At 37.3% G+C, this 27,717-nt stretch overlaps 1 protein-coding gene across 3 annotated transcripts in view; it reads left to right on the plus strand.

Annotated features, from left to right (window-relative positions):
• The window catches only part of LOC112967800 (probable ATP-dependent RNA helicase DDX10), a 50,259-nt gene that overhangs the window by 12,296 nt on the left and 10,246 nt on the right, over positions 1-27,717 (plus strand). Inside the window, exons 1-2 of one of the 3 annotated variants that reach the window (XM_026069345.1) lie at positions 19,112-19,204; positions 22,374-22,507. In XM_026069345.1, coding sequence (XP_025925130.1) covers positions 19,130-19,204; positions 22,374-22,507 — 209 coding nt within the window. In that variant the 5' untranslated portion in view covers positions 19,112-19,129. Of the gene's footprint in view, positions 1-19,111; positions 19,205-21,784; positions 21,906-22,373; positions 22,508-27,717 lie in introns of those variants that run through there. The other 2 variants (XM_026069346.1, XR_003254116.1) reach the window with 2 other exon arrangements.

Here is a 27,717-nt window from a genome sequence, read left to right on the forward strand (position 1 = left end):
TGTAAATGTAGTAATACATCGACTGATTCATGCAGCTACCTCTTGGGTGAAACACAAGGGACTTTCTGGCAGGGAAACTTGTCTCTAGCACCATCTGAGTGGTGAATTGACTAATTTATGTGGTGGCTGACAAAGAATTAAGATTCCTTAAGAAAAAGGAAAGCGTCTTCCATCAGAGAGAACAAGGCAGAAGAAAGTTTTTTGTTTTCCCTTGTTAATTTTGGTTCACTGAGCTTTTGAATGAGTTTGTTTATTTTATGGTGTGTTAGTGTAGAATAAATTCTACATCACTAATGCAAATTAACTATTAAGAAATCTTAAGTAGTGAAAATGGAAAGGCGATCTTACTTAAGCTAAATCTTGGAATGAAGAAACAAGAATAGTACAACTGAAGATTTTAGAACTTTGGGAAGAGCTGAGATTTTGGTATTTCTGTGATATTTTCAATATCTTAATAAATCTTGTTGTTAAAATGTGGAAACTCATGCAAAAAGTTGAAGAAAAATTCAACTACAGAACTTCCTCTAGGTTTAGGTTAGTTTTCCAACTTCCTTTGAAGGCAGATCTGGTTTAAGAATTCTCTATCCTGATTCCTCTGTCACTTCTCCCCTTCAACAGCCTGAAGTTACCTCTGTCGCTCATGTGTACCCAACCACCTTTGTGTGTAACTACATATCACACCCAGCTGTGGAGTCATCTGGCTTAAAAATACTTCTTTTTTTTTTTTTTTTTTGAGTGTTTTTAAATCACAAGCTGGTTAATTAGGGTTGATTTAGAGTGTCACCACATAAACAGTCAAACAACTAAAGGGGGCAAGTTTCTCGTGTCAAATGTGATCTTAAAGAAAAAGTAGCTGGAACCAGAGCTTAGCTTAAATACTCCAGAGGAGTCTAGTAACTTGAATTTACAGTTTTTTTTCCCCATCTCCCAGTACGGAGATTAAAATGAAGAGACTGACCTTGCCATTTTCTAAATTCAATGCATTTAGAAATAGGCCATCATTTGTCAGGTTATACATTAACTTCTAGAAATATAGCTTTAGTGTTTTCTTTAAACAAATCAGTGTAAATGTTTGCATTAAAGTAGCACCTTTGGAACTGGCCTGTGTGTTTAGGAAAACAAGTCGTAAACTCCAACAGCTTGTGGCAAAGCAGTGAGAAGTCTGATCCTCAAGATGTCTGCTAGTGTGTTTATAATAACCACGTATAGCTGCGTAGTCTGCTAATTAACATTTATAACTAAGATTTATTTTAAAAGCATATATTTATTCATGTAACTAGCTAAGCATAATTGAGCCTGGTCTTTGTTTGGGCCTCATCTAAGCTGGGATTAAAGGTAGGGCACTATAGATCAATGGTTTATAAAATTTTAYGGGCAAAACAATTTCACTTGAATATGCACAAAACAAACTGAGTTCAATTCCAGGCTTCCCTGTAAGCTCTGACTTGATCAGTGTGATATGTGCTAAAATACAGGTGCTTTGTCTTGATGAGATTATAGAAAATATTTAGATTGCAGAATTTGATCAGTCATGTGTAATAGCCAGTTGCTAATGTGCCAGTTTTAACACACAAAAGCACCTGTGAGATCCTGAAATGTTGCAAAAAGATATTGCTGTAACAGGCTAACAGCATTTCCACGCAGGTAATCAAGATTAGCTTCACCTAGGAGAGGGTGGACACATGACTGTATTTATTTTGGGACACATGACTGTATTTTTATATTTTCACTTGGAGCAGCTTGAAGTAAATACACCTGCTTCCCCAGAGCCTAAACTACCTGGAAATTGGCTACTTTTTGTTCATAACTTATCTTATGAATGTTGATTACTAGCAGAGAGTTGTCAGTTGATGTGATTAAGAATGGCTCTCATCTGAGTTGGTAGATACAGAATTAATCTTCCGAAGTGCAATTGCTGCAGACCATCTCCATAGGGGTTCCACGCTGTGCAGCAGTGTGAAGAAAACTCACCTACTGAATGGAGATAAAGGGATTGGTTGTGTGATTTTTTTGCACTGGATAATATGGGACCCTCTTACTATTGTTCTGGACTATTTCAGATGGGGTAAAGTATTCTGTGAGAAGATAATTTGCCTGTTGAAAATGGTGTTTATCTCTTGTTGGAATTACTGCTGGAGAAATAAACAAGTCTGTTATAAATTAGGGTGGATAATAAACTTAGGGATGTGTTTCTTATGTATGAATTCATTGCCCTAATCAGTCTTTCAGCCTTTCAGGGTAGTACATTATATTTTCTTTTGTATGCTTGTATTAAATATTATAAATTCGTAACTATAGGAAAACATCTAATTGATATAGCTATGTAAATATTCTCTAAATACTTGGTATGTGATAGAGTAAATCACTGCTCATATTAATGGAGCYTAAATGGAAATGAGTTGAAATAAAAAGAACAATACAACAGGTAATACAACACAATAAAGAAATCCTGAAAATGTGAAGACCAACATTAATTGGTTTTGTTAAATGGGCAAGTAAATGAATTAGTAGTAATAATTATGCAGAGGCTAGTGAAACATTCACTGAACTGTTACAGTGTGAAAATTTTCAGTGTATGTCATTTTTTATTAGTCAATTTTTTATTAGTCAATTATTTTTCTTTAAGATCTGGAAACCAGTCAGTGAGTAGAGGAAGAGGGAACATTGGGCTTCCATTTCCTTATGATAACTTTTCTGCCATCGCAATAGCTACTGCAACCCATTTCTTAACATTGATCCGTAATAGCTGCGCCTGCGACGGTCCTAGAATACACAGGCATAGAGACAAGAATTAAAGTTGAGGTTCATGAGGCAGCAGTGGATGGCATGGTCCAGCAGCGATGCTGTTTACAACCAGTGTACAGCGTATATGAGAAATTGGTATGTTGCTCATAGGCTGTGATCGTGAGATGGTGTGAACCTTGCAAGGCATGTCTTCAGGTCCTCTGTCTCCAATGCTTTATCTGTCTTCTTAGCAATCCCAACCTGTGTGTGCATCCTTACATTCAGCAATTCCTGTTTAATAATTTGTTTGAAAAAATGATAAAAATAATGTGCATTAAGTCTCTTTCATTTTTAGAAAGTTGGCTTTGACAATTTCACTTAGAATTATTTAAATACTGATTCTCATGTTTCTTTGTAAGGAGGGTCAAAGATAATATAGCATTTTTTATCTTTGCTTTTTGGACATCCTTTTCAGAAAAATCAGGATGTTGAAGAACATTTTCTTCAGTCTGGGTCCACAAAAAATCTGTATGATCTGCAGAAAAATGCATATGTAATATGCTTCTTCATAAATTGTCTTGTAATTATACTTATTTTTAAATGATAATGTAAAGTGCAGGGACTTGAATTTTCACATGGGATAACACTATCCCTGCACTGAAATTCACGGTTCAGTTAAAACAAATAAAGGTCATCATACTCTTTCTTGGAAAGCTTCCAGAATTAACGGCTCTCAACTGTATTTTGTGTTGAATGTGCCATGATAGGTCTCAGTTTTTTCTCTAAAATGCTGGTCTTGCCCATCTGTATAATTATCCTTTCTGTTTATACTGTTTGTTTAACTTTGATTTCTTCAAAAGGTAGAAAATAAATTTAAGACTATCAGTTGAAACTTCTGACTTATTATAGAATATGCAATACATTGGTTCTTGCCATTCCACCTACACTGGAAAGAAAATTCATAAAGAACCTGCAAGTGGAGCACTTAGTTTGGAAAATGTCCATTTAAGTTTTGTCTTCATTCTGTTTCAGTTTGACATCTCTGAATTTGAACAAATGTGGCTCATTAGTAGAATAACAGCAAGAACATTTTGGCCCAGTAGCTTTTGCATGTCTTGTAGTCCGTGGTATTATTTAGCATGCAGGAGGTTTATTTCTGCTCACTCTCATTCTTTCCAAAAGCTCTGCTACATAATTTGGTGCATCTTCATTTCCAAATGATCATTCTTTAACAAAATGGAAGCAACTGCAGCATATATTATGCAAGCCTTGTTAAAAGCACTGAATAGATTAGAAAGGTGAGGAGGAATAGGGAAAAAAAAGTTAATAAACAAATTTCACAAACTAGTTTTCCAAAATAAAGTAAAATAGAAAGCTCCAAAGAGAGGCTGAGTAATTTTTAATTCTCTCCAGAAAAATTCTAGATTGAAAACCAGTATATTTCATATTTGCAAAATGAAATTAACTGATCTTGAAAATGCAGTTTACTGCAATGCCTGCAATAAAATCAATTTAGCAACATTTTAGCATCAAAGCACAAACAATAAAGCTAGAAACAAAACAACTTTCTAATGTTTAAAATTACCATCAAATAACCAGTATCAGAATAATTTTAAACATTAGAAACAGATTTTTAAAGCGTTTTGCTTCCTCTTTTTTGTGTTCTTAACTTGACATGCAGCATGTTATCAGCATGTACAAAAAAACTTGCTTGTTATAGGAATGATGTACTCAAGAAACATTATGAAAATACCTGTGTTTCAGGTTATTTTCTGTGAAAAATCTTGACTTCCCTGAAACTTGTAATAGCTGCTATATATTTCATTTGTTTCCGACTTCTTTGTAATCTGTGTGAGATACTTGTTTGTGCAACTCAAAACATCATGAGAGTGTTGGAAATACCAGCACGTGCCTGTATTCATCCTCTGGCTACCTTGCAGTCTGAAAAGCAGGAGAAATACATATGCAAAATCAGAAATTTCTGGTAGTTCAGATTGCTTTTAAGAAAAGACAGCTTAAAGCACAGTGTAAAAGTACTGAAATATTACCAGATGCTCCATGCTAGCTCTCTGATTTTTCAGGAAATTCAGTGAAGTTGTTCAGATAAACCAAAAGTTGTTCAGTTCTTGGCCTGAATACTAAGTCATTTTCTCTCTAGCAGGGAAGTAGCTTTTTCGTCTTTTAATAAAGCCCCTTTTTCAAAAGAGAGATACTTTCAGCTTCTACTTTACAGGAAAAATACTGGTTAGTCAGTAAATCTACGTTTGTGCATTTGATTGGGATCGAAGAGGAAATGATTTARGATTTGTAAAAATAAATATGCTGATTCAAAGGAATTTCTGGACTATTCTGAGAAGATATTTATTCAGATCAAAAGCTGAACGCTATAGTCCTAGGCTTTATTAATARAACTATTTCTTGACAAATGTATAAACAGTTTAAACAGTTGTCTTTAAAGAAAAGCACTGTAATGTTAAGAAGCCCTCTTCTGTACCCCCGTCGGAGTATACCATTCTCGTAGATTTCCTGAAGCTCAAAATATTGATTACTTTAAGCCAGGCTTCCTTTGTTGTTTAAGAAGTACTACTTGCTGTTGGAATTCAGTGGGCTAGTTATCTAGGTTTCATTTCTTGCGTGAGACTCATTTGAAATGGTTAATTTTGCAGGGGGAAACTTTAGCGGGAGAATTTGGTAAATTCTTGGCCATTCTTTGTTGGGTGAGTGATCCACTGCTCAAAGGCCGAGATCCTGGATTTAACTGACTGACAACTTTTCCCGTCTAGCAAAGATGCTAGCACTTTTAATGTCTGACCATGTACAAACTGACCTGGTATATAATGCTCAATCAGCACTGCATGCAAACCCCTTCACTATCGACCTTCTGTGGAATTAGGGGGCTGTTTTCATGTGTGGGCACTTAATACCAGTGTAAGATATAGTTGACTATGTGTAGATTAAATGGATGTGATGCTGGTGAGCTAAGCAAGAGAACTTCTCATAGCTACAAGGTGTCAGAGAAAATGCAAGGTGGGGAGGAAGACCTGGGCACACGGGGGGGTGAGCTTGCCGAAAGGATCGCGTCCTCCTGCGATGGGGGAGCCACCTTTCTTGTGGAGTTTCTACATTCACAATAGAGATAGCTGAGGTCAACCTGAACCCATCATGGGTTACGGCACAGCCCCATGACACAATCYAGAATCAAGGCACTTGGCTTTAAGCCATCAGTTAGCCACTGTGCATTATAAAAGAGCTGCTTTCCATGCAATTCTGTCATCTCTGCTGTGGAAGATGCAACTTCTGAGAGCAAGCAGACATTTGGAGCAGTTATGACTTCAGCCTGCCGACCTTCATCTAGATGTATCTTTGTATTACTTATTTGTAATACCAGGAAATTATAAACATTCCTGAAATGTGATGTAGCATGTAGAAAATGGAGAGAGAATTCGATCTCATCTGTTTAGTGGTAAAAGTTACTCAGTAATAAAGAATGGAAATTTTTGGAATCCTAGGGTTAGTCTGATGTATCCGAGGTGCCTGGGAATCTCTTGTTTGTTTGTTTGTTTGTTTTTAATAATTTACTTCCTGACAGAAAAATAATCCATTTTATGTTTAATCCAAACATCTCATTTATCAGCTTGTCTTCACATGTAGAAGTATCTGTGTTGAAACAGATTTCTGGTGAGGTGGCTGAAGACCTCAGAGAGGTAGATTATGTTCACCAGTGTTGCCATTTCATCAGAATTGTAAAGAGAAGTTATAGAACAGTGACTTGAATTATGATATCCTTTTAAGAAAAGGCATTTGCAAATAACTTCCTTATCTCTTTAGTTATGCATAATGTATAAAACATGATTCTGTGCCTATTTAATAAAAATAGATTTAATACAAAAAACAAGTTTAATTAAAACTCGTAACTGGAGATGTCAGAATGCTGATCACAGGTCTGAATGTACTTCTTTCTAAATTTAGTTATGTATTCTGAATTTCATGATGGATATTATGTACTCAGTGCTTTGGGGAGTCATGCATAATGTAACAAGGATTTTCACTTGACAGTACCTCTAGCAAATGTTCTCTGTGCTAATATTGTATGCCAAGTAGAATTTGATATAAMAAATGATTTATTTATTTTATATAGGTCATTAAATTTTATCCTCAAAATTTTGTGAAACTGCAAGAACTTAAAAAGGAAGCTTAACACATTTAAGTTACATGCGTGAAGAGAGAGGTTTGCGGTTACAATCAAATCATAACTTGATTTTATAATCATGTAGCTCTTCTGAGGAAGAAATAATTTTAGTGACTTCATAAAGCTGAAATTCTAAACTTGTCTACTCTGAGGAATAGGAGTCCTGAAGAAAGCAAAAATATTATTTTCAAGATTAAATATTCCATTTACAAAGATGTGTGACTTACGTAAAGAGGACCAGGCACCTAGCTCCATCATTTCTCAAATGGAGAAATACCGCTAAGTCTTTAAAATTGTATTAATGTTAAAGATTATTTCAAGGTCACATTTAAAAGGTTTTTGTTTGTCTTTGTTTAACATAACAGATGAAAACGTTTCTAAGCAAAAAAAAAATTAGTTTTCATCTGCCATTTTAAGTATTAGACAATTCGAGAGTTTAAGAAATTATGTAAATCTAGGAAATTGTATCACAGGTGTGAGAGAAAGTGGCAATTGAATGTAAATTTTATGTATGGGATATTTTATAGTTACTGATTTTAGATTGTTCTTGAGATTAAATCAGTACATATCAGTGACTTCTAATTGCCTTTTTAACAAATCCATTATGCAGTTTGTAGGTTCTGAGACCCAAATATACCTTGAGAAAGAGTTTAAAAGAAATACTAGTAAGACTCTATAGTAAATCTTGTATCTGCCTTAAGCTGTTTAGGAAAGATTTCTAAACGTTAATTTCTGCAGTGGTAAAACCTTTCTACCAATCTTGTTATTATGATTGTTATTTTTTTTTTGGCTTAAGAAGTAGTGATTTGCCTTAAAAACTGGAATTACGGGTTATAGTGCCATCTTGCCATCCGATGCATTGGGTGGACTATTATTTGAACCCCCTGATGACTTCAGTAGGACCTGTAGAGAGAGACACAGTAAACTGCACGTGTGCTTCAGTAAGGGGGTATATAACTAACTCAGCACGCGGAGGTACGTGCCTGTGAGTTTGCTACCTAGCGATGAGATATAGCCAGGACCTTCAGTGCTCGCTGGCAAACTGGGTCTTAGATTTGCTTGCAGGCTTCTGGCACAGAAGCCAAACACTTCTGTGAAGGTTTTGTTAGAAGTTACTGTATGATTTGAATGTGTACAATGTGAAAACAAATAACATGGAATCTCCTGCATTATTTGTTATGTATTTTACATATTTTATTCTGTGTTCAGGCTTTCAGTGCTCCCCAAAGATTGAAGGAGCTGAACAGTTCTGCCTCAAGCAGGGGAGCCCAGCCTAATTGAGTAGTTGATAGCCCAGGACCGTTAATAACCCACAGCATGTTGCACCATCCTCCCTGTATGCTTCCATCACATTCTTTGTCTTTCCAGTTCCCTCCTGCTCTCTGTTGGCGCGAAGTGGAGAGGACGGGCTGGTGCCCATGCCCTGGCAGTCTGTTAGGCCAGCGGAGGTTGCGTGTGCTGCTTGGTTGACGTGGGTGCCATGGGGCAGTGTGTCCTTCTCCTGAGGGCTGGCCAGTGTGGATGGGAGCATTTCTTGTCAGTCTGATCTGTCAAGACACGTTTATCCTCTGGGTGGGAGCCAAATGTGTTTTACTGGAGAGCCGCCCGGTACGTAGCCTTGCAGGGTCTTCTCGTCCCTGAATGGGACAGACAACTGTGCATCTGTTTTCAGCAGACCATAAGAGTTGCCTTGACAGCTATATCCCAGTCTGTGAGCTATACATTTGTAGGCCTGATCTAGAGGAGAGAAACTGAGGAAATTGGTAGAGTACTTGAAAAGTAAAAGAGCAATCTGACTTTGTAACTCATTGCCTACAGGGCAAAAAGTAACAGGTTTGTGAAAGGGAAGATCAAAAGAGATTCTAGAAATAATGGTCCAATGGTATGATGAGCTGAATACTGGAATGAGCTGTGTGAGGAGATTGTGGTTTCCTCATCACTGAAGGCTGTAAAAATAAGGCTAGAAATGTTGTAGCTGTAGCTTATTCCCTGAGGRGGAGGGGAATGGAGGAGGTGACCACCAGCCCTGGTTTTCTGCAAATCCTGTAGGTTTTCTGTTGACACAGTTGCTCTGTAGTGTGTGTCAAAGAGAGGCCTCTCTATGAGCACTGGAAGTATCCTGTCGAGGAGGGTATGAGACACAGTTCACGTTTATGGAACAAGCCCCTTCCCTGGCTGTTTCTTGGGAACTGCTGTGAGTGAGCATTTGGCAATAGTTATCTGCAGGTTTTGGAAATACCAGCATACTGAGATTAATGGTGTAGTCTGCATCCAGTTGCTGTCAGTCCCAAGAAGTTATTGCTACATCAATTTACCTACATCATGTCTTCGAGCTTTTTATGGCAAATCTGAAGTCTGTAGTTAATTAATTTTATTAATTTAAAATAAGCGAAGGTTCTGGAGGATGATGCCATAGGGAGAAGTTAGAGCCTAAACTTTGCAAAATAACAGACTGCCTGAACTCATGAATAGTATCTAATATATTGTGGCAGTCAGGCATATGTTTTTATTTTTGYTTAGTGGGCTGTATGTATTTCTAGTAAGGACAGTGATTTCCATCGTGTTGTGTATACACAAAGCATGTCATGGGTCTGTACTAAATTCTGTTTCTGGTGGAGGCCTGTTAGGGTGCTCTAAACGTATGCTTTTATATCTGTTGTGGCCAGCAAATTAATGAGAACTTACAATATGACTACACCCAAACCAATAGATCTTGTTTTCAGTTAGCTATTTCTATTTTCAGTGTTTACTAATGTACAGCAAAGTGTGGTTGCAAGCAGATTGTATAACACCAAGTCAGTAGAACAAATGAGCTGTTTGCACTGGAGTTCAAAATGAGCAGTGAAGTTAGGATAAAATTACTTTTTGTGACAGGTTTCTAAACATGCTATGGTTTATTTTTAAATAAATGTGATTAACATTTACCCATCTTGCTCTTGCTCCCCTTGACATTTTGTATGTATGTTGCAAGTATTTGGGGGAAGGAGATTTAAAAAAAAMMCACAAAAACACACCAAACTCAAAATTGTGTCTTACACTTATTAGGAACATGGTAGATGAAAGTCAACAGCTCAATAAAAAGATCAAAACAGTTATTTAAATATACATTTTAATTTAAGTTAAATATGTTTTTTTTCTTTATGAGAATTTAAAAATATTAGGTAAAATGAAAAGTAGTAAGGAACGATCTACCTAGAATCTACTAAAATAATATAAAAATAAACAATTCAAGCAATAAATAGAGTTCTTGATAAAGTTCCATGATTTAGAGAACTGTTCAAAAACTGTGTTTTCATAACAATTGCTTCCTTTCCAGGTTCAGAAGTAATATTTTCTTCATTTAAATATATTTGATTGGTTCAATTCAATGTATAGTTAACTTGAGGTTGAAAAACATATTAGAATTTGAAGAGGAAATCATTGTTTATTCTTGCTTTCCTCTTTCAGTCGGTGAATAGAAATTAGGTCTGAGGGTATTAGCCATACCAAAATCTTGTAAGAAGGAATGCTCAGAGGCAGTAAAAGTTATTTGTTAGCAGCAGAAAATGTATACCTTAATAAATGTTAGTTTAAAGTACAGAACCTGTTTGGATAAATTTAATTTTTCTTCTGTGCATCTGTTGTATTTAAGATGGTTCTATTTAACTCATTAATTAGTAATAGCTTTAAAATAGTATACATGAGATATAATATAATGAAAGTTCTGCTTGAAATCTATTTTAATTTCAGATGGTATAAAAGTCAACTTGACACTAATCACGGTTAAAAAATTAATCATTYGGTAAATAAGCAATGGCACGTTTACCGTTTGCTAACATAATGGAAAAGAATATTGAAACTTTCAATAGATTTATATTAAGCTGTATAATTGCTTAAATAAATGTGATGTACATTCTGGCTAGCCTAAAATAGTACCAAAATCTGTATGAAAGCCAGTGAAAAATAGCCTTACTTCAGAATACTCACAACTGTAAAACAAGAGAAATGTTGGTTACTTAAAGTGTGAATTAAGTGTTTGCTGATTTTAATTATGATTATAATTAGAGATTTAATCACCAATTTAAATTGGTCCACCCTGATTTTACTATGTCTAATTTCTCAAGAAACAAATGCAAAGTGGCATTGTTTTGGTACAGTATGGAACGTTAAAGTTAGTACCTGTCTGTGCAAAGTTAATAACATTGTGTCTAACCATACCTAAGTTTGATCGCTCAGTTTTACCAAAATATAATTTTCTGGGCATCCAATAGAGCCATGTTTCACAAAAGCTGTTCTCACAAGAGCTAAATGCCAAGGTAATCAATCATGCAGTGTACTATRTCCTGTTGTTATGGATATAATACATTATTTATTCAGCATAAAGATTTTTCAGGTGTTGCTGAAATGAACAGGCAATTGAATGAGCAAGTGAGAGGCATAATATGTCCCTAGCTGAAAATGGCAATTTTCTAAGTTAAAATTTGTAAAGATGACTTCAATACCTCTAATATGTTTGAGACTGATTTGCTGCAAGTATGGGGTGGAGGCTTTTGGGGAGTGGAGAGAAATCGGTTAGAAATCTGTTATATGCTAATTACATATTCAGATGAGTGCCAGATTTTCTACTCTTAATATTTGTATACTGCTTGTATTTCAAATACTGGAAGCTGAAGTTGTTAATCACTGGAAGTACATTAAAACATTTTGACAGTACAAAAACCAAAGACTTTTGTTAGAGATAGTACAGTGTGATTTCCTTAATGATCCATTGCATATGGACACCACTGATAAATATCGTTCGACAGATGCTTAGGCTTTTGATGGAAAGTTGTCTGGAGTTTCCTTTTTCCCCTCACTGCATTGTTTCAAATATTTTTGCACTCTGATTTTCCTCTTATATGGATCCTGCTCTCTGAGAGCCCTGATGTTAATCAGGCTTCTTCTTTCTCGCTGATTGTTCACTTGGCCTCTCCAGGATATCTGCTCCAATGGCACTGTTGATTTCTCTCTCATCTGCTCTCCATAGCTCTTCATTCTCTTTAGATGATACTCTTTTCCATTCTCAAGTCTTTTGCTACCTTTGCAAGGTCTGCTTTGCCAGACCACTCCTTGGCTTTCTCTCTTTGTTCCCGCTCTTATGCGGGGTGGGATCTAAGGTAGAAATCCCATGATCACGCTGACTTTCCTCACTCCAAATTTACTCTCTCCATCTGCAAAAATTTTAATTTAATCGACTCACATATCTGCATTCCCGGATGCCTTCACTACCTTCTTAAAATATTTCCCCAATTCTTCCCTCCTCATGCTTCCAGTTCTGCCTTTCCTAACAGGATCTCACCAGTTTCTTGCAAGAAAGATGACTGAATATAATAGCACTTGCTTGTAACGTTCAGAGAACTTTTCATCTGCTCACTCTCACTAACTGTTCTATTTGTGTTAGTGATCTCATTCCCTCAGCCTATTGCCCTTCCTTTAACTTGCTGTCATTTTCTCTCTCTCTCTRTTCTGAGATTTGCTTTATGATGCACACATGCTTTAGACTCCACAGTTTTAAAACTTCCCCTTCCCCCTTGTCACTCACCCTATTTGCATCTTTCAGCTTCTCAGCCTCAAACGTGCTAAGGCTCCTGTTGGAGCTGATGTCTCCGATTTCTTTCCTGTCGTTCTGCTATGAACCATTTTCATTCCAGCTTTCAGTTTTTGGACTTCATTGACTCTCTGTTTGCCTTTCTCAGAAAATGTGTATGTCTTTGTCCTCCCTGGCCTTCCACTTTCATCTGTGTCAGCCATATTCTTCATTTTAGATCTTGGGAGTATTTGTTTTTTTAGAGGTTTTGCAGGTAGGTGTGCCCACTGTAACTTCTGGTCTTTGTCATCTCTAGTAATTTCTCCTTCAGAATTGCAGAAATATCATAATCTTCAGTCTCCTTCCATGACAACATTTTGCACAGCTCTGCCTTTTGCTTTTTTCCTCTCCTCCTTATCAATGGAGAAATCTCATCCATGAACACAAATTCATTTCTGTGCTAATGAGTTGCAGTTCTGTCTCTCTACTCCAGCTCTATCTTTCTGTCCAAATTAAAATCTTAGCCTGTTTCTCTGATGTTTCATGGATTAGGCAATTCTCAAGAAAAAAGTTGTACCTTCTTTGGTGTCTTCTTTCTTGGTCACTGTGGGTATCATCACTATCTCTCACTTAAGCCTATACCTTAGTATTGTCTTTGATCACTGCATATCTAAATGTTTCTTAATCCTCCTTTTGTTCCTTTATTTTCCACAGATGATAAATGACATGATCTCTATCTCTTTCCCAAAAGAGAATTATTATGTTGCTTCTCCCTTACCTTAATAACATTCCCAGGCTCTATTGCACACATGCTGTTTCATTTATCTCAAATTCCCTGAGTAACAGTAACTYTCAGCAATTATTTTTAACTTGTATTTTGCTTTGAAGTTGCCTTTTTAAAAAAATTTAGATGGGAAAATTGTGTTTCTTTCAATTAGTTAGCAGGTCTACAAGATCTTGCCTCATGTATATCTTTCTTTTTCTTCCCCCTTGACATTTCTAAGGCATGACTATCCTATTCATTCACATGGATAAAACTGTCATCAAGGGATATTGTCATTTTCTGTCTCGACTTCTGCAGTGTCCTTTCCACCTTCCTTTATGAATGCTATTTTGCTCCATTCGTATGTATTCAAAATGCTGCTGCAAAGTTACTGCTCTTTGTGTCTCTCTACAGGCCCTTAATGCTCAGCATCCTTCATGGCCTGTCATCACTCAATTGGTATCAAGAGTTTAGTTCTCACCCCTTATCACCCGCTTGCTCACTTTTCAAATACTGTTTTTTTTGKTTTTTTTTGTCTCGGCTTTTCCTCTCACTTAACAAAAGCTGCCTGTGGATGGCTGCCAGCCTACCTCAGAAGCTTTTTCCAGTTCTTCATTCCAGATCCCCCTTACAACGGTGCCTGTGGGAATATGAAAGGCAGGCGTCCCGATGTATTGTGCCCAGCACTCATAACCTTCACTGGACAGCTCGTTTCCGTGTATTTCATCAGACTGTATTCATCTGTTCTCGCTGGTCTTCTCGTTAACCCAGGCGCTCTTTGGGCCAGGAACTGTCTTTTGCAGTTTTACAACACAAAGTAGAATGGAATCCCTGGCTTGGGAACGTGGAGTCTACAACAAAACAATTAATAATAAATGACTCTCAAATGTGCAACTTTTCATAGTTGAATAAGCCTCAGTTAGRCAGTATCTTACTTATTTACAAGCAGGAACCTATTGCTACTGTTGAATGGGTCCTGATGAATGCAGATTTGTTTCTCATTCTAACAGCGACCGATTGGGTCAGTACTTCTTATTATGTTTCTTTTCCTAAGTACTGCATGCAGAAGCACCAATAGCAGTTCAAATAAATTTCAATATTTCAACTTCAAGTAAATGTGGGGAATTTATTTAATTCCTATTTTTGCTCCCTGTAAGCATGCTCTTTTACATACATATTTTGCCCAGTGTTTAGAGTATGTGACTCGCCAAGTGCAGTGAAAATATGAAAGTCTTGCCATCATAGGAAAGGTTATCCGGTGGATAGTATCAATATTGTTCTTTCTCTCATTCACTGAATACAAATTAGTTGTTTCAAGATAAAGAGCAGAACTAACTGGTTTAAAGGAATTACATGACTTTCAAGGTTTCTATTTTGGTTATTTTGTGTTAAATGCTGCTGTTGATCTGTTCATTCAAGAAAAATATACTAGTTACTAAACAAATGATGATCTTTGCTTTCAATCTGCACTATATAGTCCTGGCTACAGGGTACTTTTGCTGCATAGCAGGAAAGAATGCAGTTTCTTCTGTCTCATTCAAAAGCACCATAAAGTGATACAAAGACAATTCTCTTCTGTAGGGACTGTCTCAGCGGACATATGTAGAGGTTCCCTGGAGACGACCGATATGCTGAATGTTTGAACACAGAGAGTACTTTGGAGAATTACTTTCTGTGTTTGGGCTGACAGCCATGACTGCTGTGAACCTAAAAGTAAAGAGAAAGAAAGAGGAGGGGAATGTAAAGAGACAGTTCAAGGATTACATGTGTAGAATATAAATTTAAAAACAGTGTTCCAGGATGTCATTTTTTTATTTTTTGTGAGCGGCCCTTAGACTTTTGGACATGTATTTGACATGTTTGATTCTCCCAGGTCTTTTTGCTTATTTTTTTATAAGGCACAGGGGAAAAGAAAAGAAAAAAAAAAAAGATCCTGTAGTACTTGCTCCCTTGCAAACAAAATAATACCTGACAATCCAGTGTTAGAAAGATTTCAGATTAAAAATTGTTTGGACTCTTCGATTTTGGAGCTTTTGTATTGTTAAATGTTTTGAATCAATTTTCATTCAGCCAGTGATTTGGTATGCATGGTAGCTTCTGTGTCCAGATGCTGGCATGGCAAATACTGGAACCCTTATACTTTTCCAGAGTTTAAGCTATTACTCTATTAGCTCAAATGCCAGAGATTTGCTTATGGTCCTAAACGTCCTAGGCCTGATTCTTTATGGCAAATAAAGCAACTGTTTAACTGTGCTCTTATTTCATTACGCTGGGATTATTAGCTTCTACTTCTGTGTAAATCTGTAAACTATCCCTCTCTAAAATCAAGGTTATTATATACAGTAGGATAAACCCTTTTGTTTGTCAAATTTTTATATAGTCTATTCTGTATTTTGCTTCCAATGCTACCTTCATTTTCATAGTAACTTTTTCTTAAGTTGTATTTTCATGTCTGTAACATGAATTATGTTTAAGTTAACTGTATAACTTTTATCTTGACTTTTAACATCAGAATTGCATTAGGCTGCCCTTTTTTTGTAATCACRTTGACAGCTGTAGCCAGTAACAATTTAAAAAATCTTGTATTTACAGTAAATATCACACGTAGGGCTTTTAGGAGCAAAATAAAGAATTAAAAGCATTAGGTCTAATTGTGAGATGTAGCCGTTTTATAATTCAAGTGCAGATAAGAGCAAATATGCTGGGGGAAAAGTCTTTGGTGGTTTTCTCAGAAATTCTCAGAATTTGATCTTGAGGCTGACAAGAGTTTGTACTTGTGAATATAGCGAATTGTAAATTGCTGCTGAGGAAGATTTTGAAAGTCCCATCCAAATCAATGCCATTTATATAATATGGAAGTGCACTCACAAATCCTTCTCGATCAGTAAAAATATGGGGTGGAACTCTCCAGGAGCTTCACCTTGTATTTTTGGCAGAAGAACAAATGGGTATAAACAAAGTATGAGCCAAAGCAGGCTTAAAATTTGAAAGGGATTTCTAATCACTGTATAACTGACTTTTTGAAAGAGCCTTCCCATGTGAGTAATGGGACAAAACTGGCCAACTGGTTCTGAGATGCAGTTCAATGAAAGCATGAGGATGATTGATCAAATCATATGGTTGCTTGTGGCAGTAGAGAGCTCTGCCTGAAGTAAGAGTGCACTTTCCTATGTTCTCCTTTAATTTGATACTGTATAACCCCTGAAAATGAAAGCTTAAACCACTTTCTATTCCAGTCAGATTTCTAATGCTCTCCTTCTTTAAATACCTTTGCACTGAAGACTTTAAAATCCTGTGTACCTGATTTAAAATAATTATTTCAAACTAGATTGTACTGATTGCACTGGCTGTAAGATACAGGTATGTAATAATTAAGTTAATAATACTATCGATGTATTCAGAATGGTGCTCTTTGTTCATGTGAATTTCATTTGTAGAGAGATTTTTTTTAGATCAAAATTTACCCTTGCATAGGTCACAGATAAAGTGTTAGGTGTGATAAAATCTTTTGCTATATGCATTTATTATGTTTGCTGTTAACTCTTAATACAGAATTTAGGTACTTTATATAGATCAGGTTTACAGATAATGTATGCTTTCTACTATGATATCTGGAGGAGCTTTACTATCAAAAAATAGAAAGTAGATGTGAAATTTTTATGATTTTTGTATTTTCTGTGGTTCTGAACTGTGCTGGTAGCAGGAGAAATTTAAAAAGTAGATTCCTTTGTTACATTTACACTGCAAAAATTAACATGCCAGTATATATGTATTAGCATATACTGGTTTGGAACATAGGCTTACCCATTCACTGACCCTAAAATGTTGGGCATATAGGAATGCTCAGAAAGAAAATAAAGTATTTTTAAGGACATTATTTGAGACCACTGCTGTACAGTAAGATTCTGCTGCTTCAGCTATGCTAATTTTATTGTTGAAGATGTCAGATTGCTTAAAAATAAACAAAGAACAAATGGATGAAATGGAACCTTGGTGAGACTGATGCTGATTGGGAAGGGTGAATGCTTTGAAGAAGAAGCCAAGACTTACCTGTCCCTTCCACTGAAGAACAAGAATGGTATCCCTTCAAAGTGATGTGAAATCCAGAAGTGCTGGTTGACTCCTCCCAATGTTTGGAAGGCAAGTTAGAACATCGTACTATCAAAGACTATATCTATCACCAAAAGTTAACCTGCAACCTTGGTTTCTCCAATTTTTGTTTACCAACCTTCACAGTAAATGCGTTTGAACTGTGTCAGCCATCTGGCCAGACCCTTGGAACTTTGGAAATAGAGTTGACCCTATTCACATCCAAATCCTTGGCTTTCTGTTGGGTGCCTTGAATGCATCTGCATGCTTCAGACCACGAGAACAGAAAGTCCTGCAACAACAACCTGTTCTCTGCTCTTCCCATCCTATTGTATATTGCTTCCTCTTACTACCTACCAATAAGAAGAAACAAGCCTAAAAGGAGTGAGAGGACCAATTCCAGAAAGGAAGTGGATGTCACCTGTTAGGATTAATGTTCAAGATGATTTTGATGCAGATGACAAAGGGTAAAAGACAATGGGGAGAAAGCACACATGACTTGGTCCCAGTTCATGAAGATTAACATTAAACGTCACTGCACGCATCTTAGAAGTGTGGCCTTTCTCCTTTTAACTTGCAAGAAAAAGTGATCTTAGCCAGATCCTTGCCTCAGTAGAATGATGCTCTATGTGTTTGTCACCTCCAGGCAGGACTGTTGTAATTCAGTTTAGGTGGAGCTGGATTTGAAGGCTATTGATGAGCTTTGGATAGTATGCAGTGTGGCTGTCCAGTTTGTGTGTGGTTTAGGCAGCTCTTTGTTCATCAGATCTGCACTCAGTTTGCTCCACTGGCTCCCAGTCAGTATCCAGTGTCGGTCTAAGGCTTGATCTTCCAAGCAACTATTGGATCAAACACCCCAGCTACATGAAAGGCTGTGTTTCTATTTGTGAACCACCAGAGTAGCTGTATTCCCCTGGGGCAATGTAGGTGATCAAATACCAGAGCAACAGTGTCTTAGCTAGGGACAAAGTACTCTGAGTTAAGGGATCAGGTTATGACCCCTCCACAGGGGATCAGGTGAATCCAGTGTCAGATGGCTTTGAGGAAATGCTCCAACACCTCCCTTTTTGTGAATATGTTCTATCACAAAAATGATGCAAAACCAACTCTCACTTTTATATGAAAAGTAATTGTCAAAAAAAAGAAAATTCATAAAATTTGGAATGCCATCGTTTATGAAAAGGTTTATGTTATACTTTTAAGTATCCTTTTATGTGAACCTTAATATGCTAAATTTTAAAAAGTTGCATACTTATATGGAGTAACTTACTAACAATATTTAAAGCTTGCCTTTGTTTAGTGTTAAAATCACAAACATTATCACTTACTAAGAGAGGCCACATGCATTATTAACAAAAACTAAAGGTGRCATATCTCAAAAGGAGCTGAATGTTTCAGTATTTCACAAGCATGACTGTTGTCAGACTCAAATCAAGTCTGAGCAACTTCTAAACAAACCTCAAACTTTTACTTGTAATTAATCAGAAATACTGCATCACTGAGCCTTACATAAAGTACTGTGAACAGAATTGACAGTGCTGAAACAATTCTTTCTCCCCTTCAGCCCAGTTGCTAGGAACTGATGAACTGCTTAAGGGTTTGGACACAGGAAGTACAACTCTAGAAAATTTAATCGGATGAAAAATAGATACCTATTACATTAAATTAGCTATAMATTAAATACCTATATTATATATGAATTCTATTAATTAAATCCTGTAAAATATAACATCTTTTATGTATGTACAGTCTTTCATTGTATGTTTTTCTGCCTTCCCTTTTATCTCACTGTAATAGATACTTTTCACCTGAATGCCTAATGCCTGGTAGAAATGAGACATCATTCCACTATTTGGAAGATTTTAGTCTCTCGAGTGTTTGTCTACTTAAAAAGGTCCATCAATTTCTTCATTTTTAAGCTTCTGTTAGCCTGCCTAAGACATTTACCTGAGCTCCATCAGCTATTCAGACTTCCTTACAAAGAAGGGAAGTTGTCGTTACATCTCGTAACAAAGAGAAGCAGAAGTTGGGCTAGTGTTATCCTGTCTTGAAGCAGGACAAAAACTCTGTAGAGGAACCTGCCCTGTGGGCCTCATCGTGTGTGCATTTCCAAAATGTCTGCAGTCAGGAAGAGGGTGACCACTGCTGAACCGGTGCTGTGTGGAGGGCTGACGGCAAGAAGCTTTCCCAGCGCTCCAGCACAGAAGTTTGCATAGAAGGAATCTCCTTATGCCTCAGAGGGATACTATGTGAATGCAGAAATGTTTTCGTGTCAGTGCCAYATCCAAACTGAAAGTCTTCACGCAAAGTTTCTATGTACTAGAACTAGACTGCAAAATATACAGGCCAACCTGTGGGCTGTAATAAAAGAGGAAGCTTGTTACCCCTTGGCAGAATGAAAACACTCAGATAAGTGATACTGCATCCTGTTTTCCCGACCGGCCTGGTTTGACATCTGAATGTGTTTCCTTCCATGGTAGCACTTTACAATAATTTGTGCTCTGAAGAACATTGTTGCTTACCTCAGACTTAAATTACAGAAGGCCAAAATCTGTTCGTCAGTTAATCTCTTCTTTGACAGTGATTGCCATAGGAAGGAACCAGTCCTGATTCTGTAAATTGTATCCTATTTGTGAGTTTTCTCTGAAGAATTTTTGCAAGTGTTTATTATATGGAGCTATGTCTTTGACTTTTTTGCTCCTGTTCTTGTGGTGAGTAATGTGAAGTTCAGTCATAAGATTTCTCCTTCCTGACTGGCTGATATAAACTTGAAGCAAGAGTGAAAAATAATGAGTTTCTGTTATTCAACTGTGGATGATAAATGTTCACTTTAAAGTTTTTGACAATTTCAGGGACTTGCAAATACTTTAATGAATATGTAACAGGCAATACTTAAAAGAAATACCACCTCATGATTCCTGGTGACCTAAAGAGGTATTTTTACCCATTATTTCTTTTAGTATTTGCCTAACTACAGGTATTGCCTTGACCACATATCTGCAAATTTCCTTCTAGAGGAATGACTATGAATGCATAATAAAAGTGAAGTTCTGATCAGTGTATGTTTAATTGCCTTACGTGTGTGTACATAAATAAAGAAATTTAGGGGACAAGGCAATGTCAACATTTTACTGTCATAACTGAGGATATGAATGAATGGCCCAAGTCTTCAAAAATGACTGCCAGTAAATGTTAGTATCACATCATTCTGTAGTACAGTCTCACACACACATTTCAAACAATACTTTGTTGCATACCACAGCTTTGAATACTGTTTCTCTTTGTTTATTTCAAGTATGTAGCTAGTATGTGCCAGTTGCCTTGAAAGAATAGGTGCTGTGGGAGGGACAAGTAAAGAGCAAATATTTAATGTTTAAAAGAAATGGAAATCAGCTGCAGTTTCATGTAGAATTCTTTTCAGATGTGGAAATCATCAAAAAGAAGGTAACTTTCAAAACAGTTTTCTGTTAATAGTGCTTTGTAATATTCTACATGATGAAACTAAAAGATGAACTAGATGAACTAGAGAATAATATTTTTGTAAACTAGAAAATAGTGTCTAACTCCAAATGCCTTTACACTACTTTTTATTTTTGTGATTTTGTGGTGAAGTAGCACCTGAAGTTCCTGGTAATCAAGATGCTTTTCAGTTAGCGGTTGTGGTACCTTAGGTAGTTTACAGTGTTGCTGAGTCTGACAATGCTTTTAGTGATTTTACATACCCAGCCATACCGTTACCTTTACTAGTCTTTCAAAAAAGTCAAGTACAAAATGCATGCTTAGTATGCTTTTCTTCTGTCTTGTGATTGCAAATCTGTCTTTTACCGTTTTCTCCTGCGTGCTGCTTCTGTGACCATCCAGTGCGCTGTGGAAGTGCTCCTGGACGAGCACGAGCATGAGCATGAGGGACTATCTGCAGTGGGGAGTAATCTTGCCCCCCACCAGCTTGTTGCCTCTTGCTCCCTGTACAGCTAAATATACAAGAGCCTTTGGTGTGAGAAAGCACAAAGGGTTTTCTACTGTGGTGAGCTGTGTGTCCACCTAATTGCAGTGTACCATTAGAGCCTTGGGCTGGAGATAGATGAAAAGGTGAAAAAAACAGAGGAAGAATGAAATATTTAATGATGTGAAGTTATTTGTAGAATGATGGATCATTTAAATGGGTACTGTTTTGGAAATTCAACCATACGTATGTTGTTTAGATATGTAAGCAAAAGGTAGCAATGTCTTTAATTAAAGTTTCTTTGCATTTGTTTTTCTTTTTGCATGTAAAATGGATGGATCTAGGATTCATAGTGCCTAGAAATCCCTGTAAGCTTTTTTTTTTTTTTTTTCCTGTGTGTACCTACACTATTGCATATGCTCTTCAGTCTGTCTGCTTCCTTGGTGCCTGTTAGCAAGAGTAACATCTGCAGAAACATTGCCATTAGTTCAGCACTGCAAAAGCAGTCGGCCTTATTATATTATCCAGACCTTTATGGAGAAGTATCTTCCTTACGCTCTTCGTTAAGAAATTAGTGAGCCATTCCAGCACCCCTGGTGAAACGTGCCTTTCCAGCAGCCTTTCCAAGATGTGCTGAGGAGACCGAGGGATGGTGAGCTCTGGAGAGGAGAGATGGGTTCTTGGAGGAGGCCTAAAGAACATGCATCACCCATGGTGGATGGTTGAAACTCCCTTAGAACAGTTAATTCAGTTTAAGCAGCATTTTGTTTAACTGCAAGGAAACCTGACCGAGTTTTAAATCAGAGCATTTTGTAAAGTACACCGCACACAAGTGATTAGTGTATCTGTAGGCTCATCTCTCTTTGCCAGTATGTTTCTGGGAAACAGTAAAGTTTCATACTACTTAAATGCTTTCTCTCAGGTGGCTGTTGATTAGTTGCTGACAAAATCTTTTTTAGCATTGATAGATTTAAGTTGGTAATATTGGGAAAGTAGCATTTGAACATATATCTGTGAGCTTTCTTCAAGAGGTGTTTTTGTTACAGCACCCTTGTTAATGGGGTTGGGGGCGGTAACATGGACTCGTTTGTCTGGTAACTCTCCATTTGTCACATTACAGGATGGAGTGGAAACAGTGGCCTTCCTTGGTCATAGTGGAAGTGAAGAAGAATTTGATCCAAGTACTCTTCCAGATCCTGATAAATACAAGGATTCTGACCAAGAGCGTGATTCAGAAAGCGAAGACAGCTATAGGTATGCTTTTTTTTTTCCCATGACATATCAAGATAAATATATCTTTTCTGTCCTCTCACTTCTCCRGAGGTTATCCCTGGAAGAGGTCTAGTTTAGCTCTTATTAAAGGAAGGACAGGAACTACAGCTGTTCATATTTCTTGTTTTATCAAAACACATTTTGCACATTCATTTTGAAATGCTTATGCTTTTTAAAAACTGCTTTAACAACTCATTTTACAGTCATCTTCTTGCTCCAAGGGTCTAATATTTAAGAGTTTGTTTGCAAGCTAGGTACTGAACAGAAATCTGTGCTAAGGATATTATTTTCTTTTGTGAAGATGTATTAGCAAGATTTTTGAGTTGGTGTTGAAGGGATCTCAGTGAGAATATTCCACATGCAAAAATCTTGACTAATTCCCTGGGGGTTTCTTGTGTTTCAGAAATACATTTCTCTACTGTCACATTACAGGTTTTGTTTGAAAGGAAATATTGAAGTCATATGAGGATTTGGATGAGCCCTCTGTAACTGCACTGTATTAAATGAATTTGTGCAAGATGAAGCATAATAAGTTATGTGATTCAGTGTTGCTCAGGCTCTTCAACACCACAAATGAAGTGGCATCTAAGTTGGAAGCACATGTATAATAAAATTAACAATGCTAAGCTTTTCATTGTAATTTAAAACAGTATTTTTAATTACTTAAAAGGGGAGATGTTGTATCCTGTCATATAACAGAAAAGCACAGGGCGGGGACAAGGATCCGTAGCTGATGGCAACACACTGCAGGAATGCCAGGGGACACTGGGTGAAGTCCTGTGTGGTGTCTGCTACTTGCTTCACAGCAACAAGAAGGTTTTCCATGTGTTTGTGACAAACAGCCTGTTGTGTAACAGATTCAGAAACAGATCCTGGCACTTAGTGCTGTTAAAAGGGAGTATAAATCTTTATTTTTCCCTCTTCTAGATGTCTAGTTTTATAAGTATCTCTTGCTTTTCAGGTCTGAATGAGCTAAGTCCTAGTGGCTAGATTGTCGCTAGCTGGGATGTGACTGCACATTGTAGGGGCAGGACCTAGGGCTGGGTGTCGTGACATGGATAACCCTGAGTAAAGCTGGTGACTGTGTCCCCTCCAGCCCGTTCCCCAGTGTGCTGGTCAGCAGAACAGTCAAGACTGGGGAAACACATGGTCTTTTCTGAGCTGCAATAAATTGCCTCTTCTTAGTGCAAGGGKGAGCAAGAGGGTAACTGTAACTGAATTACAGTTTCCTCCGTTTTCACTTCCCTGAGCTGGTTCAGTATCTCTACTCCATGTCAAATGAGTGTAAAAACTGAGYGCGCAATGTGAAATAAATAAATAAATAATAAAAAAGAAGGGCAGAGAATGAAAGAGACCCACAATTGTATAACAAGATTCTTCCAGTTCCTGCTGTATTTATGACAGCTTGAGCCTGCCCATTAGCTTTTAATGGGGGAAGCAAAATAACGATGTTAATGAAGTTAAGATTCAGTATTTATTGGTGAGGGTTACGTAAGAGGATTTGTTGGTTGCTTTTCATGTGTTACTAGAGTTCTAATTTATCTATCTATACTTGATAAATGCATTCTCTAGTGGTGTTTTTATATTGCTTGGAGTGGAATAAGGTTAATACGATGAAATTTTATTCTCAGCTTCCCCTAGGTAACATCAGTAATATCGTTAATGTTGTCTTTTTAATATATGAGGTTGTGATGAGTAAAACCTGGATATAAGGCAGGTATTTCAGAGTTGGAGGATCCTGTAAAACTTCATTTTATTGGAAGGGACCATCTCTGTTTGTTCAAATGTTGGCTGTGGGGTGAGAAACAGCAGAAAATTGAATTTTTGGAATTCTGATTTATGCAGAACCCTTAATGAAGGCACCAGGAGAAGTATCTCAGGACGCTAACGCTTGTCCGTCTAGGACTGTAGCAGTGCAGGTTCTCACGTTTTGCCCGTTGGAAGGTAAAGCCTGAGCTGAGTTCTGCAGTAATGTTTTGCTGTAGGTGAAAGAAAAGAGAGGGCATCTTGAGATGAACAGGTAATGTTATTTGCAGTCTGTTTCTTGGAAGGACCAGACCCAAGGGTTTGTTGAGAAAGTCTGAAGTAAAGCTGTGGCAAGTGGATGGGCTCTGAGAACCACTTGTCTCATTTATTAGTATATCACTTTGCAAGGACAGGTTCCTGCAATACTGGTAAGCTGGTGGGAAGGAGTTACCAGCAACCGAGTAGAGGAAGCCTGCTGTCATAATGCTACCTATTAAATATTTAGTTACCTCAGGCATTTCCTAATTACTGCTAAGTGTAGGAGAAATTATTTTAATAGCACATTTCTTAAACAAGTTTTAGCATTATTTTAACTTTTAGCCTTAGCTAGGAAAAGCTATCTTGACAATACCATGGTTTCTAGCATGACTGGTTAGCAAGTATTTTGAAAACGTGGGGTCAGTGTGTCAGCTCTCACTGAAAGTTAAGGCTCACRGAAGGACTAGGGCCTTGGTTACCTCCCCTTCCTATGAAGGAGGATGGAAAAGAAAATATATATTTAACAGGAAAGCATGAGTTTAATAATAATAAGTTCTGACAAAGTATTTTCATCAGCACATCTCAAAGTACTTTACAAAGGAGGTTGTTACGATTTTTATAGACAGCGCCCAGGAATAAATGCAGGTCCCCTGCGGGCTTGTCATGAGCTCTGTCCGCTAAGCACATGGCGTTCCCTTTACAACCACAACAGATCACATGTGGCAACTGACTTCTTTAAAAATATTTTTTGTTACCTGTTTTTCAATATGCCAGGTTTACTGATGTAAACTTAAGCCATGCAGACACATTTTTAGTCCTTTTTGGTTTTCCATTTTATTGGTTTTGTTCTCACTTGAATTGCTTTTTCAGTGAATGTTTTCTTGGAGGCTTCAATGCCTGCAGTATTTCGGTTACCTACCTCAAAGAGATTAGTCTCGAATGTAATTTGGGCTACAGAGAGTAAATTTGAGCTGAAAAAATAGACTACATATATATTCCAACTTGAGATACACATTTTTTTTTCTGCCATGTATTAGGACTTGTCAGGTGTGTAGTAAATTAGTTTTATCTTAAACAGTACATTTTAATTTAGTAAGTGCACTTTAAATATGCTGTTTTGACTATGTTTGCAAGTGACTTTGGAACAAAGTACAATTTCATGCTGCAATACTGTGTACCTTGTGTCTGTGTATTTGAAATACAGCTTAAATCTCAGGAGGGTTTTAGTTATGAAATTTTCTTTTTTTCAGATTAGGAACTTTGACTTGAGCTTTGCAAAGGATCATTTATTTTAAAGGATGGGTTTTTATTTGATCTTTGGAACCTAGTCATGTGTGGAAGCTAATTTGTCTAAAAATCATATTTCGCATACTGAATCTGAGAAGCCTAGGCACATCAAATAAAATATATTTTATATTATAATTCCTTTAAGATTATAAATAGATTTAAGATTTTTGATGTTTGAAAATGTAGTGGGCAATTATTTAAAGTCTCAACATTATTCAATTCTTTAAAAGATGATCTTGCAAAGAAATTGGTGCAGCATAAATTTTGTCCTGATTTTCACATGCAATATCAGCACATTTTTAACATGAAAACCCTGCTGACTTATAAAATTACGTTTTTTTTTAAGCATTCGTTTTTCTGACTGTGAAGTTGCTTAACTTGGTTTTGCTACCTTGAGTAAAATATTTCTGTGTAAATCTTTCATGTCAGTTCTGTGCTATGGCGTTACAATTTGCTTGGGCTGCTTTTTTGCTGTGAGTTTTGGGGTTTAAGCTTTCTCTGGGTAGTAGCAAGGCATTGCTGAGGTAGCAAACATCTCTCAGGAATGCTGTCACTTGGGGCTTTGCAGTCGGACTCTGGCAACTTCAGGACACAGTGTTGGTCTCAGTTGTCTGCCCAGGATTTCAGTTGACTTTTTAATAACAAGGAAGGTGCTTAACCTCCTCCAAAGGGTTTTTAAAAGGTTTTTGTTTATTTTTCCATCTTTACAAATTCCAACAGACTCCTTTCCTGCTTTTAAGTCTTACCTGTGTGTGCTACAGGACTAGAACGGATAGTGCGTGTTTTCAGCCTTGATGAAGAAGGCAAGAGCACTGAAATTTTGAGTGCGAGTCAGATTGCTGCAAATTCCTCTCCATCATTTAAGCTGAATGGAAGTTAACAAAATGATACAAAAAGCAGTTTTGAGCAGCCTGGCCAAATGAGACTTTCAGAGTTTTCTGGATGAAGAGGCCACGTGAATTTAGGCACTGCTCTGATGGGAAAAGGACTGCAGATAAATCTGCATCATCTAAGAGCACAACTTTGTGTTTATTATTGACAGAGAAAGCCAGAAGTAGATAGCAGGGAGACCAGATATAATTATTATAGTGGGAGACAGGTCAGGAGTGGATTTCAAAGTCAGTGGTAAGGATGATAATTAAAACCCAGAAGTGGAAAGAACAGCCAGGGCAAGTATGCGAAAGGAAGAGGAGACTGGAAAGGTGTGGGACACTCCCAGGGCATGAGCAGAGGACGGCGGGGAGTGACCYGATGCTGATAGATGGAATTGGAGCTGACAGAGTCCGGGACAAAATTAGATTTCTAGGAGCACCTGAGTGGGCTGTGTCAGCATTAAGAGCCATGGAGGGCTGTTGTGTGCTTGTTGCACTTGATCTGGTGTTGACTTGAGCCTGCTCAGAAAATAGTGGTCATATCTTTACAGGTTAATTAAATGAGGCCAGGATGCAGGCTTAAGCACTGGCACATGAGTATCTGTGTTGTTCCTAACTGTCAGCACGCTCCTTGGTGTGGTTTTGGATTGTGGCAGAGCGCTCTCCTGGGCAACGTCCCAGCGTATTTTGGGCTGGCAGGACAGGCCAAGGACTGTTCCAGGTAGGCAGTAGTGATGAAACCCCACTTTGCTTAGCTGCATAAAAAGGTTTAGCCGTATGCACGGGAGTTGTGTTACGTGACTTGCCTTTGGAGCTAGAGAACAGACCCTGTCCCATTTTTCTTTACTAGTAAAGATATTGTCAGCTTGGACTCTGATTAGATCAGGGCAGCACAGTGCTAATAAAGCTGTGCAGCTCCCGCGCTCCTGTTAGGATCTGYACTCTTCCACATAAACACATCGGTTCATTTTGAGCTGGCTGAAATAACTCCTGCTGTGATATCCACTGCAAAGTGTAGGTATGTTCTGA

The sequence above is a fragment of the Apteryx rowi genome, unplaced genomic scaffold, assembly GCF_003343035.1.
Source record: "Apteryx rowi isolate R43461 unplaced genomic scaffold, aptRow1 scaffold_292, whole genome shotgun sequence".
Lineage (NCBI taxonomy): Eukaryota > Metazoa > Chordata > Aves > Apterygiformes > Apterygidae > Apteryx > Apteryx rowi.